The sequence below is a fragment of the Ochotona curzoniae genome, unplaced genomic scaffold (genome assembly GCF_017591425.1).
Source record: "Ochotona curzoniae isolate NIBS_2020 unplaced genomic scaffold, NIBS_Ocur_1.0 scaffold_3890, whole genome shotgun sequence".
Classification (NCBI taxonomy): Eukaryota; Metazoa; Chordata; class Mammalia; order Lagomorpha; family Ochotonidae; genus Ochotona; species Ochotona curzoniae.
Window position 1 is genome coordinate 30845726 of NW_024467115.1, and position 18107 is coordinate 30863832.

At 40.4% G+C, this 18107-nt stretch overlaps 1 protein-coding gene across 3 annotated transcripts in view; it reads right to left on the reverse strand.

The window, feature by feature from the left end:
* Positions 1 to 969: 969 nt before the first annotated feature.
* Positions 970 to 18107, reverse strand: part of SYNE1 (spectrin repeat containing nuclear envelope protein 1) — a 444597-nt gene continuing 427459 nt past the window's right edge. For all 3 annotated transcript variants that reach the window (XM_040965176.1, XM_040965178.1, XM_040965177.1), the window contains 4 exons: positions 16212 to 16424; positions 14447 to 14539; positions 13052 to 13110; positions 970 to 5003 (listed from right to left, as the gene is read on the reverse strand). In XM_040965176.1, the coding sequence (XP_040821110.1) occupies positions 4763 to 5003; positions 13052 to 13110; positions 14447 to 14539; positions 16212 to 16424 (606 nt within the window). In that variant the 3' untranslated portion in view covers positions 970 to 4762. The remainder of the gene's footprint in view (positions 5004 to 13051; positions 13111 to 14446; positions 14540 to 16211; positions 16425 to 18107) is intronic.

The window sequence follows — 18107 nt, forward strand, 5'->3', positions numbered from 1 at the left end:
GGTCAATAACATACAAGAGTACAGATTAAAAATCAGATTTATATGGGAATGTATCATTTGATGAAGCTTTTGAGGAGAACAAGGAGACTTGATTATACTGCTGCCACATTGGCTTGCTGGAAAGAGCTAAGGGGACTCTAAGATGTGGGCATCGGGGACCAGCGGTGATGGAGATGCTGAACGTGGCAGTCTTAACGTTTCCAGGTGACGCTGATGTTAATGACCTTGGGCCCATTTTGGAAACCAATCATTACTTGCACACCTATAGTTCCCAGTCAACTTGCCAAGCCCAAGAAGAGGTGTGATACAGGATCGGGAGTTGGGCTGGGCCAAAAAATGTGGCTTAGAACTAGGGGAAGCCACCTGGAGTGCAGTCCATTGCCTTGGGCAACTGCTTGGCATCCTTGCTGAGTCGCAGCCACTGTCTGCAGGATTCCAAATGGCCTAGAAGGTACATCTACAAGGCCTTGAAGTTAATCAGCAAAGAAGTTTGGATTTCTTATCTACCTATGACACCAAGTGCAATTAGAAGCAACATGGCTCACAAAGGTCTGCCCTCTCCTGATGGGATTGTGGTTTTCAAACTCAGTGCTATCTCCACACCTGATTTTTGCTGACAGGGAGGGGAAGAGATGAAAGCAATTGTGAAGCACAGTCATTTTTCCCCAGATCTTCAGTTTCAAAAAATGTGACATTCAAGTACCAACCTCAGTTCTCTTACTCAGCTTTCCTTGTTGACTATCCTGTAGACAGTCTGTTGCCCTGGCTTTGCATCAGCCGTTCTTAACCTTGCCTGTACCCTAGCAGCTCAGGGAGTTGTAGGGAATATCCTAGGTTCACCTTTTTCTTCAGCTTATTAATTCAAACTTGAGTTCTAGTTCAAACGAAGGCCTTTCCTTGTGGTCCCCATGGATTTCTGGTGGGTATTTTACACCTTGGAGGTCAAGATTGGTGAGAAACAGAATCAAAGTTATCCTTCAGCATCTCATTACTCTGGGTAAGGACAGGTGTGGCGATCAGTTCAACAATCCTAATGTGTTGTTGCATCCACATCTTTAATGATCACATTAAAAAAATGCCTCCACTCATTGCACAAATTAGCTTAGCATTGTTCATGACTAAGTGGAAAATTGCTTCTAGGCCTTTAATGCTTGCAAACTGAACTTTTTATTCTATTTTCATTTGCACAGATGGACATCTTTGCACTTCAAACTGTACCCCACCACAACACAAACCAGATGATAAAAAATGTAGAAGGGAATTTCCTGCCTCCCAACAGAGGCACAATAATATATGTAGTATCACATTCCATCCACAAATGATTTATTGTTTCTATTGGGTTCCTTCTAGTTTCCTCTATCAGAAGATGCAGGACATACTGTTGGAGGAAGATACACATTCTTATGTATGGCAAAGGCTCAGTGAACTCTTAGTGAGTAATTGAGGCTTGACTCCTAAGGGAGCTTGAAGAAGGTCCCACCATACAGCAAGCATCCTATAAATAGTTGGGAAGTGAGTGAATTTCAAGTATATCCAGAAGTGCTTGCCCTGGTCACCTCTGCCCCAGGGGAGTAAAGCATTCGGAAACCTCTATAGTTTCTGCACAATTCTACATGGAAGTTTGGTGATGATGATGATGGAGGACTCAGAGAGCTAAGAACTCAATCACCGACTGAGGTCAGGCAAAAGCACATCAACATGAGGGAGGCCTTGCTGATCTGGCCATCATGAGTCACCTCACTTCACTGTTCGTCCTTCACAATATTTTACATGGCTTTCTACTGAAAATTTATTGTTTTAATTTCTTAATCTTTGACATCAAGGTGTAGGTTATAAGCCTGTCAACATCAATATGCTTTTTATAGTAAATTCCAGGCATCACTTTGTCAAATTTCCCATTAGAGCCTCTGTCAACATTTCTTCTTACTTCTTAGGAAAGCAGGGAGTTACTGCTGTCTCATTTACTAGGAGCACAAGTATGCTCCTTGGGCAATTTCCACCAAAGCTTTTCGTTCCTTGTTGGAGTTTCAGTTGTAGTTTTTCAAACTCTATTTCTCTAGCTTTGTCTTATGGTTAATATTTCTAACATTTCTATTTGCTTCTGCAAATTCCATTCCTACAATATTATAAACTCTCTCCTTCTCTTTCTGGTTGTTTAATGATGTCTTTACCCATGCATTTCTTCACCCAACCCTCGTTCAGAAAAATCATTCTTTTTTTCTTGGCCCACTACAGGACTCTTCAAACTTCTCATTATAGAAAATGAGCCTCTTCAAGAGTCATCAGTGTCCTTTTATACTCTGATATCCATCTAAATATAAAGCCCTGCCCATTCCAGAAATCATTTGACAAACATATTCTGTGTCTATTGCCGGAGTAGCTGCAGGTGGCAGTGAAGATGCTCCTAATATGACTCCATGATCTCTCTTGGAAAGATCTTGAGATTGGAAGGATACTGGTCCTGGGTCATCTCTTTGGCCCTTGAGAAAGTCATGGCCTCATTGCTTCAGTTCCTATGCTCACTGGGTCCCCTATTTCCTGCCTATCCCAATGTTCTACTTGACTCTTCAAAAACTTTAGCAGAAATGTACATGATGCACATCAAGTGCCTCACCAAGAGTTTCAGAAAGGCACAAATGGGACCACCCTCTTTTTTCTTAATCAAAATTAGCCATTTTTTCCCTCTGACAATATAGGACACTTGAATCTCCAGTGATGGGTGGTGCTGGGGAAGTCACGTAACTGCAGCGGGGAGGGGAAATGCTTCTGTAGTGTCCTATTGCTTGCCATGCCAATCCTGCACCTACTGACTCGCTGCATGGTAAGTGCTACGCTGCTCCTGAATGGTCGTACATTTCCAGGAATCCGGAGGAGGCATGGTGGGACATTGTCTCTATTCCCTGAGGGGAATGACAGGGGAAGTAAAGTGGGAGTGATGGAACAAGGAAAAGCAAAACACACATGACAGGAGTACCCACAAGGGGAAAGCCCGAAAGACAGACAACGTGCATACTGCCAGCCAGGAGCCATGGAATTCATCAAAGCAGAGGACAAGTGAAGAAAAAGAGAAGGGTGAGAACAAAACAATGGATTTAAGAAAGAATAGGGCAGTGCTTTTTTAACAGTCGCTTCAGGTATGTGTTTGAAATGAAAGCTTCCTGGCCCTCCTTCAGGAGATTTAGAAACAAGCCCAGAACCAGAAGGATATGCCAGCCCCAGAAAACCTAACTGAGATGATATTCATCTCATCTGTGACAGGCAACCACAGAAAATGGCTCCAGAAAATTTCTATATCTCAGCTTGATATGAGCACTCAATATAAAACAGGATTTGTAAACTCCAATGCCTCCTGTCACTAGGCTGATATTGACAGGTTGATGGAATATAAGTGCATATGGAAAACTTGTCTCCTCCCATTCTTAAAAGGGATAGCAAGTAGCGTTTCTAGGGGGATGCGTTCAGGCTATGACAGCTTTTAATTTTCAAGAGAAGCCAGAAACCTGGGCTTCGTACACCCTGTCCAAATTACTAAAGGATGAATTAGAATGCTGAGAGTATGGAATGATTTTATCTGGGCCCCCCAGTTAGCAAAATCAAAGGGGCAGAGTGAAATCATAATGTATATGGACTTGAAAGACTAACATTGTAGATTCATAGGCAATGAATATAATTGAAAGCTTTGCATAAAAAGGATCTGGGCAAAAGAAGCTTTGAGGAAGCCAATGAGATGGTTGTATTCCCATGAAACAGAATGGAGAGGAGCCACAGACGGGAGAGCCTAGGAGGTGCGTCCAGCTATGTAAAGGGCATTGAGGAGAGAATGTGAAAGGGGGAAGAAGAAAACGAATCATCCACAGGGCCTTCTGCTTAAATGTGCACTGCCATTAACCATCCTTTCTCCTGAAGACACACCTAACATCCTGCTTCATCCACTGCACGCCAAAGATCACTGCCGTTGCCTTATGATCAACACCTGTGTGACAACCAACAACTTCAAACCCGATTTTAGAGGAGAAAGAAAGCCAAGACAAAACATTTTACAGTATCTATAATAAATGCAAAGAAATCAATACAAACAAAATTTGGCTTTAGCAAACTGTACATACATAAATAACATCTTTTTACTATAACATTCTTTTCACATAATGCCTTCACATGATTTTATTACATATAGTTTTTCCTTATATCTTTAAAAAAAAAAGTGCCTTTCAGATTTACAGCTTGTGCTTCTAAAGCAAAGCTAACATCATGCCCCAAAGGAATATAAAGTAAAAAGGAAGCTGCCATTTAAGCTTTTAAAAACTGTATGTTACAAAGTACTAAAGTCTCTTGAGCACTGGTTGGTTGGTAGATTAGATGATACTGACATGGCGCTTGGGAAAGTTGTTTATTGGATGGAAGGAGCAGTTCCATGGGAACGCTGCCCAGAAGGTCTTGTCAAGTTCTTGGCTGTGCACAGAAAGACAAAAGTCCAGAATTCCCAATTCCAGGAAACTTTGGAAGTCCTCTCCCTGTCTTGTCAATGCTAAGGTCCAGAGTCTCCAAGAACATTTCTTCCAAACATTCTGTAAATTGTTGGCTCTTCCTCATTGCATTTTATCCACTGTTGGAGTCATGATTTGCACACATGGGGCATGGAAGATGTACAAAGCTGGCACACCAAGGGCTTCTGCCAAGATTCAGATCCTCTCAGTGATGCTCTGAGATACTTTTTTAGTCCTCCTAGCACATCTGGCACTTCTGCCAAGGACATCTGCTTAGTTCAGAGTGGAGGAGGGCCATTGGTGTATCGGAGCATGGGGTGGAATGATCGGGCAAAATTATTGGAGAGGGCGCAGCTGTAGTCTTCCTCTGACATTGGTACGAGGCAGGCAAGCCCGATGAGGAGAAGCAGGAGAAGCTGAAGGGGAAGAGCAGCCCGGAGGACTCTAAACAGGAAGGCTCGGCTGGACCGAGCTGGCCGGGCTTCAGAAAGGGAGGAATCGGAGCCACCTTTTGTGGACCTGGGAGAAGAATTGACATAGATAACTCAAGTGCTGGAGAGATGCTGGTTTTCTCTGTGTGTGTGTGTGTGTGTGTGTGTGTGTGTGTGTGTGTGTGTGTGTGTGTTTCACTTCTGTACCTTTCTTGTAGCTACAGTGTCAAACACAACCCGATCTGGAGAGGAATTACCAGACTTCTGCAGTATGCACAGGTCATTTACTCACCAAGAGAGTTGTTGGAAACTGTGCTCATCAAGAACAACTTCGGAGTTAATCAGTTCAAATAAAAAACTGGGTTCAAATTCCAGCTCTTTATTCTTTAATTTGATAAAACTGTTCCCATCAACATATACTATTATTATTTTCACACTTTCTACTAGCATAAATTAATGAGATCCAGATATTTAAAATACACATGTTTGACATAGTTTATTTTTGGTCTGACAATACACAGAATTAATTGATGTCAGAATCAGACAGGCCATCCTGGCTGGCTATCCCATAGACCAAAACCCATGCATCAAGGACAAAAAATAATCCCAAGCATTTTGTACAGACTCACGATGCTTAGTTACTCTTCAGGTATACCATGGTTTCATCTTGCACTGGATTAGCATCTGGCCCTGACATTAGCAGGTTTCCAAGCTGTATGAGTAAGTGCTGTGGGTGGAGTCGGTTTACAGAGTATCACTTTAGAAGGATGGAGACTGTAGGTTGATCCTGTCACCAGCCCTATGACTTTGAGGGCAGATTTTCCTCATTTTTAGAACTTTTATTTACTTACTAGAGAAGCAGAGACAGACAGACAGACAGACAGACACACACACACACACACACACACACACACACACACACACAATTGTTCCTGCTGGTTTAGTCCTTAGATGTTTGCAATGGCCATGCTGAGCTAGGGACTAGGATTTCAATTTAGGTTTCTTGCTTGTGTTGCAGGAACAAAGGTACCTGAACCATCACAAATGCCTCCCTGGGTCTACATTACAACTCTGGAGTCAGGAGCCAGAGCCAGGTTTGAATCCAGGTACTGAAATGTGAAACAGAGGCATCTTAACCAAAGTCTTAACAGCACACTTGTACCGAGATTGTAACTTTGAAGGCCCCTTGCAGACTCAAAGTTTCAGGTTTTCCTGCTTCAATTTTATGTTCCTTTTAAACAGTGCATTAGAGACAAAGTGCAAACTTTAAAATTCAGAAGAAAGACTTTCTGAGAAACACTGACTGTGGAAATAGGTATACATTGGGTGCCTCTGTTTTCTTTTTTGAGAACAGCCATACATATTTTGCTTGATTATTCAGTGGAGAAAGCAAGGAAATATTACTTACCAGAGGGATTTTGTACACATTCACACCCACACCACTTTGCTTTAGCAAGAAGAATACATGTAACAATGGCAGATATTGTAATATGCCTAAAGTGAATTCTCTATTTAAAAATGCTTCAGAAAGCGAGAACACTGAATGTGAGCCTGTTGGAAAAATATAAATGTGTGTAAACTATATTGTTAACTCAGTTCTGCCCCCAAGAAAACACTATACATATTCCCTATAGCTATTACTTTCTGAAAACAAATCACTTTATTATCAGTGGAGGACAGTACCAGAGAAAATAAACATTAGAAATCACATAATCCCTTTAAGGGAACAAGGAGATTCCTCAAGCTCCTTCATTAATATATTAAAGAAAGGTGGTAGACAAAATATGTCTGTGGGGGAGCCAAACAGTCCTGTATAACTCTGTTTCTTGTACAGCTCTTATACTGATACAAAAATGTCACTTAGCTGAGTTAGACCTTACTGTCTTCTGAAGTTCAAAAATTATGGCAGCGTCACTTCAAACCAGTCATTTAACCTCCATGTGCCATGTCTCCATGAATATTTTCAAATGGACTAGGTAATCTTTTACCTTTAATATTTTATATGATTTATGTCTTCTACTAGCTGGTCAGTGTAAACTATGTCTCTACTAAGAACCCCCAGGAGTTCAATCACCATCTAGTGGTCAAACTCATTAATTGCCCTTACGCTAAAATTAATGAGTTATTCTTAATGAGCCATGAAGTGGGGGCAACTGGGGGGAAAATCCAGTACAGCACATAAGCAATTTTCCATATATATTATTAACAGTGGTAGAAACTTTTTGAGTTAAATAAATATAAAACACTCATCAAAGATCCTTAGAGAGAGCCTAATCCATCTCCTAATTCTGTAGGTCAGCGATTCAGGACAGTGTTTGTACTTCACATGGCTGGGAAACATTCCAAGCACTAACATCATGTTCTCTCATACAATCTTTATAATGGGCATCTGGGTTTGGCATGTCATCTTCTTTTTATGGGTGAAGAAGAGAGCTCAGAGGAGTAAATAAACCAGCTCAAGTGTACATACCTAGCAAGTGGCAGAATCAAATTTTGAGCTAGGATTTTTAACTACCGGACTTTGAACTCTATTCAATGGGCAGAGGACTTCCCTATAATCCACACTTAGAAGCAGCCTGACAATCTGACTCAGGGTTTCAAAACCCCTGAGCAGTCATATCTTTACAATGCCATGCTCTGTTGGTCAGTATTATGAATGACAGTCCTACAGATCATGTGTTTCCTATGCAGCTCTTATACTGAAGAGGAAAAGACATTTCCCATGTCACAGGTGTTTCACACGCAGAAGCACCCTAGAAATCTACGGAAAAGGAGTTTTCTTGTGTCTAAACTAAATGTCGCTCATTCTATAACATTCATCAAATCACTATACAGACATAGACGCATTTTGTTCTGAGGCAGCTGTGAAACCATGGACAAATCAACTAGTCCCCTTGGTCTTCACTGTTCTCAAAGAGCAGGATACCACTGATACCCTAAAATCATTTTTCTTCTCTGATATCTTTGGATTAGATGGTTTGCCTTAAAGTATCTGAGGAAGTCTGAGATAAGCTGCCCCTAAATATGGGATTGAACTTTTCCTCAGTCTATCTTTCCTTTGACTTGAATATGCCCTGGTATGTAGCACTCACCAGGTATCGATGAATGAGTTACAGGACAGCCGCAGAAGAGAGCTTCACATCCCCTGAGGAGTAAACATCTAACTGAGCCACTGTCATTAGGAGCTATCCAACTTTAGTTTTGGAAAGATTCATGCATATCATTGATACTACTACCTGAAACAGCTGGAGAGCCCGTCTTTGCTATTAATTTCTTTGAATAACTAGGTAAAAGATTAAAATCAAAAACCAAGGCTTTCCAGTCAATAATTCATTCCAACAGAAAGTGAGAAAGGGTGCCATGTTTGGATCATGAAGTCATGTGTTACAAAGTTTTTTTAAAGGACAAGGCACATTCAGTAGCATCAGAGAATTCTTCATTAAAATGTAACTGGCATGTGACTTACAATGCTGAAGAGTGCCAGCACAGGCCAAAGGAATGCTTTGGGATAAGGGTGGAGAGAACACACAGTACTTAGTGACCAAGTCTGTAGAGTGGACTGCTCTTGAAAATGTCCACTCTAGGGGGTAATGACCCAAGTTTCAACATGCCTGAAGTTGTCTATTCCTCAGGTTGAATCTGTTTTGGGAAAATTTAGTAGTAACAAGTTAAAAAGGGAGCTCTCCATATTTTCCTACTGACCTAAAAACTACCTAAGTTTCAAAAGTCTTAGAAACCTCATTAAGGGAAGGAACAAAGGCAACATTTTTGGATCGGTCACTGTTTCATTTTATACTGGTCTTAATACTTAAGTTGATACCAATGTAGGTTGTATCCATAAAGTGAAAAGTAAATGTATGAAGTAACACAAATAATTTAGTTATCATTCAGATAATTCTCTCCATTAAAAACAAACAAACAAACCCGTGCTTGTCCTCTAGCAGCAATTACATATTTTATCATTCTCTTTACTCTTTACAATTTCTAGGTAAATAATTTCCAAGGAAGTTTTTCATTTCTGGCTCAAAACATACATACAGATGAGGGGAAGAATGGTGGCAGGGGAAGGATTAACACAAAAGCACTTTAAAAGTTTTGGGAAAATGGAATTAAAAAATAAGCTTATTTTTTATACAAAACATTTTTGAAATCTATGCACACATTTCCCATTAAATGCATTTCCCATGAACTTTCTAAAGTACTCTTGTACTTTGTACATCACGTAAAGAAAAAAAATATGTAATAGAGATATGAAAAGACTGAACAGCGAGTGTGTGACTCACTGTCAGAATTTTGCATAGGCTAGGAAAATAAAAAGATCTAATTCTGTGCATGCATCATGTAAAGACAAATGAAAATAAAGTTTCAATTCATCTTGCTACTTGTAGGCTGACTCTGGCAGGAACATACTGTACTGAAATTTCACAGCTGTCTCTGATCTTGTTGCTTGGTGAGTGGGGTCTACAGACCAGTGCTTCCTATAGTTCAGAAGACAGGTTTCCAGAGTCAGCTTAGGTTTCTAACTCTCCTTTTTTAAACCAAATCTTCTGTTTTACCCGATGGTGCATCAAGAAGCCTTTGGTGTTCTAAGCCTTCAAACTGTTGTGTGTGCTATCTTATCCAGCAATGGCCCTTCAGTAGAGTGGTGTGGTTAACGAGTTTGGGTACAGAGTCAAGAAAGAATTGGGTTGAAGTCCTAAAATTTCATTCTTTAACTTCTCAGCATCACTACTATAAAATCAAGGGACATAGCCATGCCATAGAGTTGTGAAGGCCACAGGAGGTAATGGAGAGACAGTATTAAGAATGTGCTTGGAATACATTAAGTACAAACTATACATCATCAGCTTACTGTTATCATTTCTACTATTACACCAAGGGAGTGCTGACGCATATTCTTTGGCTTTGTCTAGATTTAGCCTTTCTTTCCAGAAAACATGTTTTTAAAACATGATGAATTTCCCAAGTGCCTGACTCCAGAAATGGGGAAAGGCCTACCTTCAAAACCTAAAGAGAAACCTACTGGAACCCTATTCCATGGCTCTTCTAGAATCAACAGCAGGCTACCTCTGAGGGAAAGCTATTCTAAGTTGAGCCTCTCTCAATGATTTGAACAAGTAGATTCCCAAATGGAGTCTAACACAAAAGACTTGACAATAAATTCTATGAGAAATTTTCTAGTGTTTACATCGAGGACCCAGTACATGTGCAAGAATCCACTGGGCTTGCTTAAGTGTATTTAAATGTCTCAAATACATTTTAAATGAGCTATTTTTCCTCTTCCATTCAGTAACTCAGGCGGTCACTGGTGACGTTTTTTAGAGACCAACAATGTCTAGGACAATTTTGCATTCTATAATTCTAAACTTTAGAATGAAGACATCAAATCACCTTGTTCAGACTGAAAAACAATTATTCCCTTGCCTTGCTTGAAATGGGAGTGAACTTCTAACTTGTCTAATTCAGCTCAGCTACAGAAGTGTTTTGAGAAGTTATTAGCAATTGGAGTAGAAAAGATACCAACTTGATATCCATGCACAGTGGCTTGACAGAACACTTCTAAAAGAGGTTCAATCTAAAGGACTATGATACAGTTAGAAATGTAAGCATAGATTTCTTTTTATATATTTATAGTTTTAAGAAGTGTTGGGGAAATTCTTTTAAATTATTTAAGAAAACTCTATATTCTGACACATTATAAGCCTTTTAAAGACAGGAGCCATATTGTGTTGATCTTGTAGATCCAGGGGCTAAACACAGAATGTACTTGGTAACTACTGCCTTCAATCCACATACAGGGTGATTCCTATAAGAGGGCACTGAACCAACATCATCAAATCAAAGCAAAGCATTTAACAGTTCAGTATAGGAGAGGACTTCAAAAAGTTCAAGAAAATGGAATTCATTTTGTTTTTATTCTGGTGCAAAAATTTCAAAATCTATGCATCATCTTTTCATAGGTGTCATTTTACATGAAGCATTTGAACATTCCTATTATTAATATATGCACTTTAAATGACAACAAAACCACCACCACCACCACCACAAAAACACAAACATATAAGAAAGCCCTAAACTTCAAGTTGATGTCCAGTTATTGCCAACAAGGCTTCTTTCATGTCTCAGGGAGATTGAGTGACTGAAGCTTCCCATTGTAGACACTAGGGTCAACGTTCTAAGCTACCCGATCTTGTGCAGTAACCTTCCAGAGTTGCTGACCCAGTGCAAGATCAAACCCGTGGTATCTTTATTGTCCAGGAAAAGGACCACCCTGACAGCCCAGTAGGTGTGAGGCTATCTTTTCCCCAAAGTTTTGACATTTCATTGTTGGTTTTGGGTGCACACATACACATGCAATAGTTAGGAAACTCCGGCATATTCAACCACAGCCAGTCTGCCAATGTGTTTAACGAAGTTTGTCATTCTGGTAAAAATTTGAATTCCAACCCAACTAAGTAGCAAAGTGAACATTGTGCTGAATTCTTGGAAAGATGTTAATCAACAGTGTGGACAAAGCAGAGCTGAAGGCTGCAGTGAGAGTGTGACTGTTGTAGCTGCAAAGCCTTGTTAGGAGGCATGTGGACACCCTTCCTGCCCTTGGAAATGAGCCTTGGCGTTCTAAGGCCTGAATGGTTTCTAGAATGGGGGAGCATAGAACCAAAGGGTAGCTGCTATTGGTGTAGTATATCATGTGAAACCTTTCCCCTTTTCCTCACCATCATTTGTGTCAACCAAAGATGTGATCTCTCACATCCTCAAAGGAAAAATATGGGGATAGTGTTCACTTGTTGGTGGTGGTACGTTAGCATTTCTGGAGAGCAGGACTGTGTAACACAGATATCGTCTATGGTACACAAATAACTCCTCTTTAGGGATTAAGAAAACATGAGAGCGCCCACCAGTCTCCATCATCATCTTCCCAGTCCCTCTGAGTTTTTCTCCATATTACATCATTACCATTTTGTTATGGGTAGGGAAGGAGCCCCACAAAATTGTCTTCAGATCACAACATTGATTAAGAAATAAATTAGAAAGTGAAGCTTAAAACCAGAAAACATCAAACCAGTCTACATTTGTTCTGCTGAGAGGGGGTGGCCCAGGGAAACAGCCAGCCCTCAGCACATAGCTGCACAACAGGTGCTGTGACTCTGGGGTGCTTTACATCTGCTTCTCCTTCTCCTTCACCTCATCCCAGGGATTCAGTCTCCTACTCATTGGAATGAGTGTCCAGGGATATGGGGGTAGGGGACAAACTATTTTCACGGTGAACTCCTTAAGGGTAGGAATGAAACTCTGCTCCAATGAAAGTGTTTTTATTTTTTGGAGAATCTGTCTGGGACACATGAGTGCTAAGTAGGATGGAGGAGCACACACATGACACGACGAAGCAGGCAAAGCACTGCTCACTGCAGAAACACGATTTGGTCAGAGGCAAGGTGGGAAGCACAGAGGCGCACATGGAGTGGCCCTGGGGCAGCAGGGCAAGGGGAAGGATTACTGTTAGTTCAGAGTCAAAGAGTTGCCAGGCGTCTGGAGAGAGAATGATCGAGTGTTGGCTAGAGAGAAGGGCCAGGAAAAGTTGAAGAGAGAAGGTGCTTATAAAGTTTAGATGAAGATTACCAAATAAGAACTTGCTATATTGAGACTCCAAAACCCACAATCTGGATAAAACATGAAAATAAAAAGCTGGGGATGTTAGTAAATTTTATGCAGATCTGTGGGTTCTGTGGATGGCCAAATAATCCATTGATCTGTTTATTACCTATCTGATTGTAAACTCTAGAAATAAAGAGGATGATAAAAGTCTGCCATCAATCAAATGGAAGCTATCCCAACTGGTTGTATGGAATCCTTGTAATACAGTGAAGACGATTCGTTGGAAAGCATCATGTGAGCTGTAGGTAAATGAACAAAGTTTTGGTGGAGTCCAAACATTTATGCTCTTCGATTTACTTGTACATGCCTTTTTACAAAATGTGCCTTATATTTTGTTAGACAATTGCCTAGACTGAAATGAATAATTTCTTAAGTGCTACTACTCTGAGGCAGACCATGTGTAGGCCTACGTAATCATGGACAACTTTCATCATCCTCTTGGAGTTCTAGAACAGTGTGGAAACCAGGAGAACGAGGTACCTGCTATGTGGACTGCTGACAGAGGGTCCAGGCTGTGAGGGACTACCTTTGCCTCGCGGCTGTTTGCAATGAACAGGGGGTAAAGAAAGAAGAATGTTCAGTCCAGGCAAATAAAGACAAGCTACTGATGAAAATTAAACTAAAAGTGCAGCAAAGGAAAACAAATCAAATGGAACAATCAGTACCCATGAATTAAGGAAACTGGCTTTTCTTTTTGGCGAAATCAATTTAAACCTGTATTAATAATCATTAGAGAAATGTAACTTGGGGCTCTGAGGTTTACATTACAGTGGGAATGTGGAAACCAACAAACCTATATTGATCAAGTATCTGTAGAGATTGATAGTAAGTTCACTAGGCCAGGCCAAAAACATGATATTTTTTTCATATTTTTCTCATTTTGCAGAACTCTGAAACAATACTCATACAATTCTTTGTAGATAAACATGTCTAAACAATAGTACCATGAGTTTGTTCTTTACAGGAATAAGACCCAATAAATTCAGCAAGTTTAAAAAGGCTAAAATTTGACTTGAAAAGCCAGTATTCCTTCACATTCTTAAACTAGGCTCTATATGAAACTAGTGAATGTAGAAAAAAAAAAAACTAACAACAATCCCAAAAGAGAGAATACATTTACCAGCATAGAACATAAGTGCTTATAACGAAAGGGTAAAAATGAAATTGACACTTCTAAAAACTAAGGCAATATGGGATGACCATAATCAAAGCCAGACAAAAAAGTAACAAAACCAAAACAAGCTTCTAATTACACAGAGAACTCAAAGTATAGAGGGTAGCAGGGGCCATGTTGGTCTTCGCATCCTCGATGTTCTGCAGTGAGGACACTTCTACCCCGGGCCTTGGAAGTGGGGGGCTGATCTGCTGCCACTTTTAGCGGCACTGGATGACTAAGCAACTTCCGGATGCCCACTCACAAGCTTATTTCCCTGCTAATCAACAAATCCTCTGTCTTGTCAATTTAGTGGGTTCATAAGACATTCACAGTTCTGTCCACTGCTGGCTGTCCTATTCCTGTCCTTTTTTTTAGGTGGACATAATACTGGAGGCTTGAATGAAGGAGCTACTAAAGGGACAAGTGAGCACCATTATGGAAATGGCTATTTGAATAAGAAAACTATGTTTTCTCTCTGCATCCTAGGCACTGTGGAGCCCTGGTTCTTCTGAAAAAGGGAATTGTTTTTCAATTTTGGAGTGCACGCTGGAAGGGCATGTGACAGGCCGAGGAAGCCCTACTAGGGGCGGCCCTCATCTGTCTGTGGATTTCTGCATTGTGTAGGTAGAACCTCTGGAGCCTGCAGCAGGTACAAGTAACGGTCACTCTCCAGTATTCCCTCCCCGCAGGCCAACTGAAAACCACCCAGGCCAAGTTACCGATTTCTGTCTGTTTGGAGTGCTTCTTCCTGATGTAGGACTCACAGATCCTGAGGTGTCCAGTTCGTCAGCAGAAGACCAGGAAGACAGATCCTAGGCAGGTAAAAGGTTCGTCAATGAACACCATAGCCCAGAACATGGAGGATGCACTGTTCACTCCACCCCATCTACTCAAAAACATTAAAAACAAACCATTTCAGGGGTAAAAGGGAACCAGATGAGCCTTGAAGCAGGACCTAACTCTTCAGCCCATTGCGCTTTCCTGGCTATATGTTTGGCCCTTCTAGAAAACCAAGCCATAGCATTGCTAGTGAGATGAATCACCTATAACTTTATCATGTCTTAGTGACACAGATGAGGATGGACAGGTATCAGCTGGGAAGGGAAGAAGTTGGCCTTAAGGCTGCAGGTCAGTAGGGGTACAGAGAAACCAACGCAAGTGAGTTAGGAGCAAAAGGCAGTCATCCAGGAGTCTGCCTTTAAACATCAGAGAAACTGCGTTATTTCTGACTCTGATGCTATTCAAAGTGATTGCCCTTTTGCAAGTGGTTAAAAAAAGCAAAGCGTTTCTGTGTCGTCCAGTGAGTTTCGCAAGTGAATGCTTCAACTCTTACCAAGAACTGCTGTACTTCCAAATGCTTTTCTCAAGACCAACAATTCTACCATGACGCAGTCACTTTAGGAATCACATATAAAAACACATGAACAGGGGAGCATTTCCATGGCTTAGCTGCTGTGCAGTAAAGGAGAACCCACAGTTGACAGGGTTGAATACAGCATTCACCAGCAATACCTGGTTTTCTCTATTGTCACTGTGTAATGGAGCATGTGGGGACTTTTCATTAACTGGGGTGAAATAAAATTGTCACAATATTGGTGGTATTAGGATGGTAGGAAGAAGTTCAAAAGATCTTTTGGATAAAATACCATCAAAAGCAGTGTTCTACAGTAAATGTGAATGAGTGTGCATTTTATATCTGAGATGGGAGCTGGAGGAGAGTGAATGAGAGTTGGCAGTCTTTTCCCACAAACACGACGTTCTAGGTCTATAGCACTTCCTAGTTACTGGTAGCATTTCATAAGAACTTGTGATGTAAGTCATTAATCAATCATACATTAAGAGACTGACTGTAATCACCTGAGGTTGTCAATGTCTTCTTTACAACTGTTATTACTACTGCCCATAAGTAATGTTGAGCTAGTCCTCACTGTGCTTCCATTAGTGCCACATGGGGCACATGTTGACATGTATTCCTGCATGAAGATGTTGGACACTCTTTTTTTGTCAACCTAGTGTCAACACTGATAGCTTTGCTATATGTTCATTATCTTTGTAGGGATGACGTTTCACTATTTTTCACTCCTCATGTTGGACTGTACATAAGAAGATGCATAATGGAAGTGTAGTGAAAATTCACATGTTCATAGATGGAAACAGAGAGAAGTGTGTCTCTATGCATGCAATACCAGGATGCACTCACAGCGAAATGGCTGATCATCTATATTATTGGGAGACACCTTAATGCCAGCATGAAGGACTTGAGAAAAAATTCACAAGACATCAATTATAAGACTGGAGGGGAGAACAGTGCTAAAAGGAAGGAACTTAGGGAAAGGGAAGGGAGATTCCAGTGCCTATTAAACTGTGTCATAAAAAATTAAAAAATAAACAATAATAACTGCAATAAAAACACATGAGATGCTGCTCTTTTGGTTTCCTGTGAGAAGCACTATCCTTGCACAATCAGGTCTGTTTAGAGCTTACCTGCTGACTGCTCGTCATGTCTAGTAACTTCTCCAGTTCCTTGATATGACGACTGACCTCCTTCAAGAGAAGTTTGAGTCGGTTTCCAATCACATGGACTTTTTCTTTAGCTTCTAAACAGTCCGTGCCTTCAGCATTCACCAGGAGTTGACAAGACATGTCTTGCAATGAGGCCACTCTGACCTGGGACTCCAGCAGTTCACGTCTTATTTGCTATATGTGCAATAGGAAACATCTCTCTAAAAACTTGTGGTAAGGTTTACGGTGACTTAATGGACAGTTAGACCCAAGGAAGTGAAGTAAACACACACACACACACACACACGCGCGCGCGCGCACGTAACTGGCATTCCAGACCAGAATGCCTGCAGTTGATCTCCACCTTTTGTACTGCTTCAGATTCCTGATAATGCACTCCCTGGGAGCAACACGTGATGGCAGAAGCACTTGGGTCTCTGCCACACATGTGAGAGACCTGGAATGAGTTCCCGACTATTGGGTTTGTCCTGGTTCCAGCACCAGCTCTTTAAAGCATTTAGTGAGTTAACTGGCAAATGGAGGACATCCTTCCATGTATGTGTCCATCTCCCTGTCCTTTGCCTAAAATAACAATAAACAAATAAAAAAATTTTTTAAATACCTCTTAATTTTATCACTTGAAGCCTGGTATACGGGAAGTATCATTGAAAAACACAAATGGACTAATGCTTCAAGATTCTTAAAATGAAAATTATGCAAATGAGAAATAAAGTAATTGTTTTGTCAGAAGAGTAAAACTCTTCAATTACAATTACAAAACTTAAGTCTACCTACGTATGAGGCGACTTCAACAAGTTCTACTTGTGAAAAATGAAATTAGAAGGTATTTATTCTGGTATAAAAGTTTAGAAATCCATATTTTTTTCATGATACACATTTTCTATGAATTTTTTTGAAGATTCCTATATGCACAGATTTAAATCTTTCTCAGAATAAACTTAACTTTTAACTCTACTTTCCATCAACTTAAGTATTCACAAATATTCTGATAGTAAAAATGTAAAGGTCAGCAAGATGGGGCGCAGGACAGGTGCACTGGTTAAGATGTCAGCTGGCCCATTTGCATCCTGTGATAGAGTAGCTTGTGTATGTTCTGGCTCCTCTACTACTAAACGTGAACCTTGAGAGGCAGCAGACATGGCTCCAGTACTTGCCTTTCTGCTACACACCCGGGAGGCATGGCGGAGCCCCAGGCTTGCAGCTTCGGCCTGGTGTAACGGAGGCTGTTGGCATTTGGGAAGTGAACAAGCCAACATTTCACATTTCACATAAAGTGAAAGTAAAATTAGAAATTAAGAAAAAAGAAAGATATGGGGTGATTCAGCATCTACAATATAATGCTACAACTTAATGATTCAGAGGCCAAAGTCCAGAAAAATTGAGCTGTAGAATTGTTACATTTCAATTTCTAACATGTTTGAATTAAAAGCTACAAATTCTGTAACTTAAATTTGAGAGTATTGGTTGTTACAATGGTTTAAAAACGCAGAAAGCTACACAATGCAAATGATTTTTCTCCTAATGGAACTTGTCTTCTAACAAAATCACTTCAATTTACTATACATTATATTTTCCAAAGATCCTTGTATAAGAATCTACACAATGAATTCCCACTTGAATGTAGTATTCAAAAAAGTTTCTTGCTTCTGAAAACTTTGTTTTTTTGGGTTTTTTTTTTTTTTTGGTCAGATAATAAAAGCAATTAAACTCATCGTGCTTCCTGGTTTGTCTTATCTTTTAGAAAACTCAGTACTAAGAATCATATTTAATCTGGTATATTTCGCAACACTTCAAAATCTCTCTTAATATCTTTAATGTCCTTTTACCATGCAGGTCATCAAACATACCACTGGCATA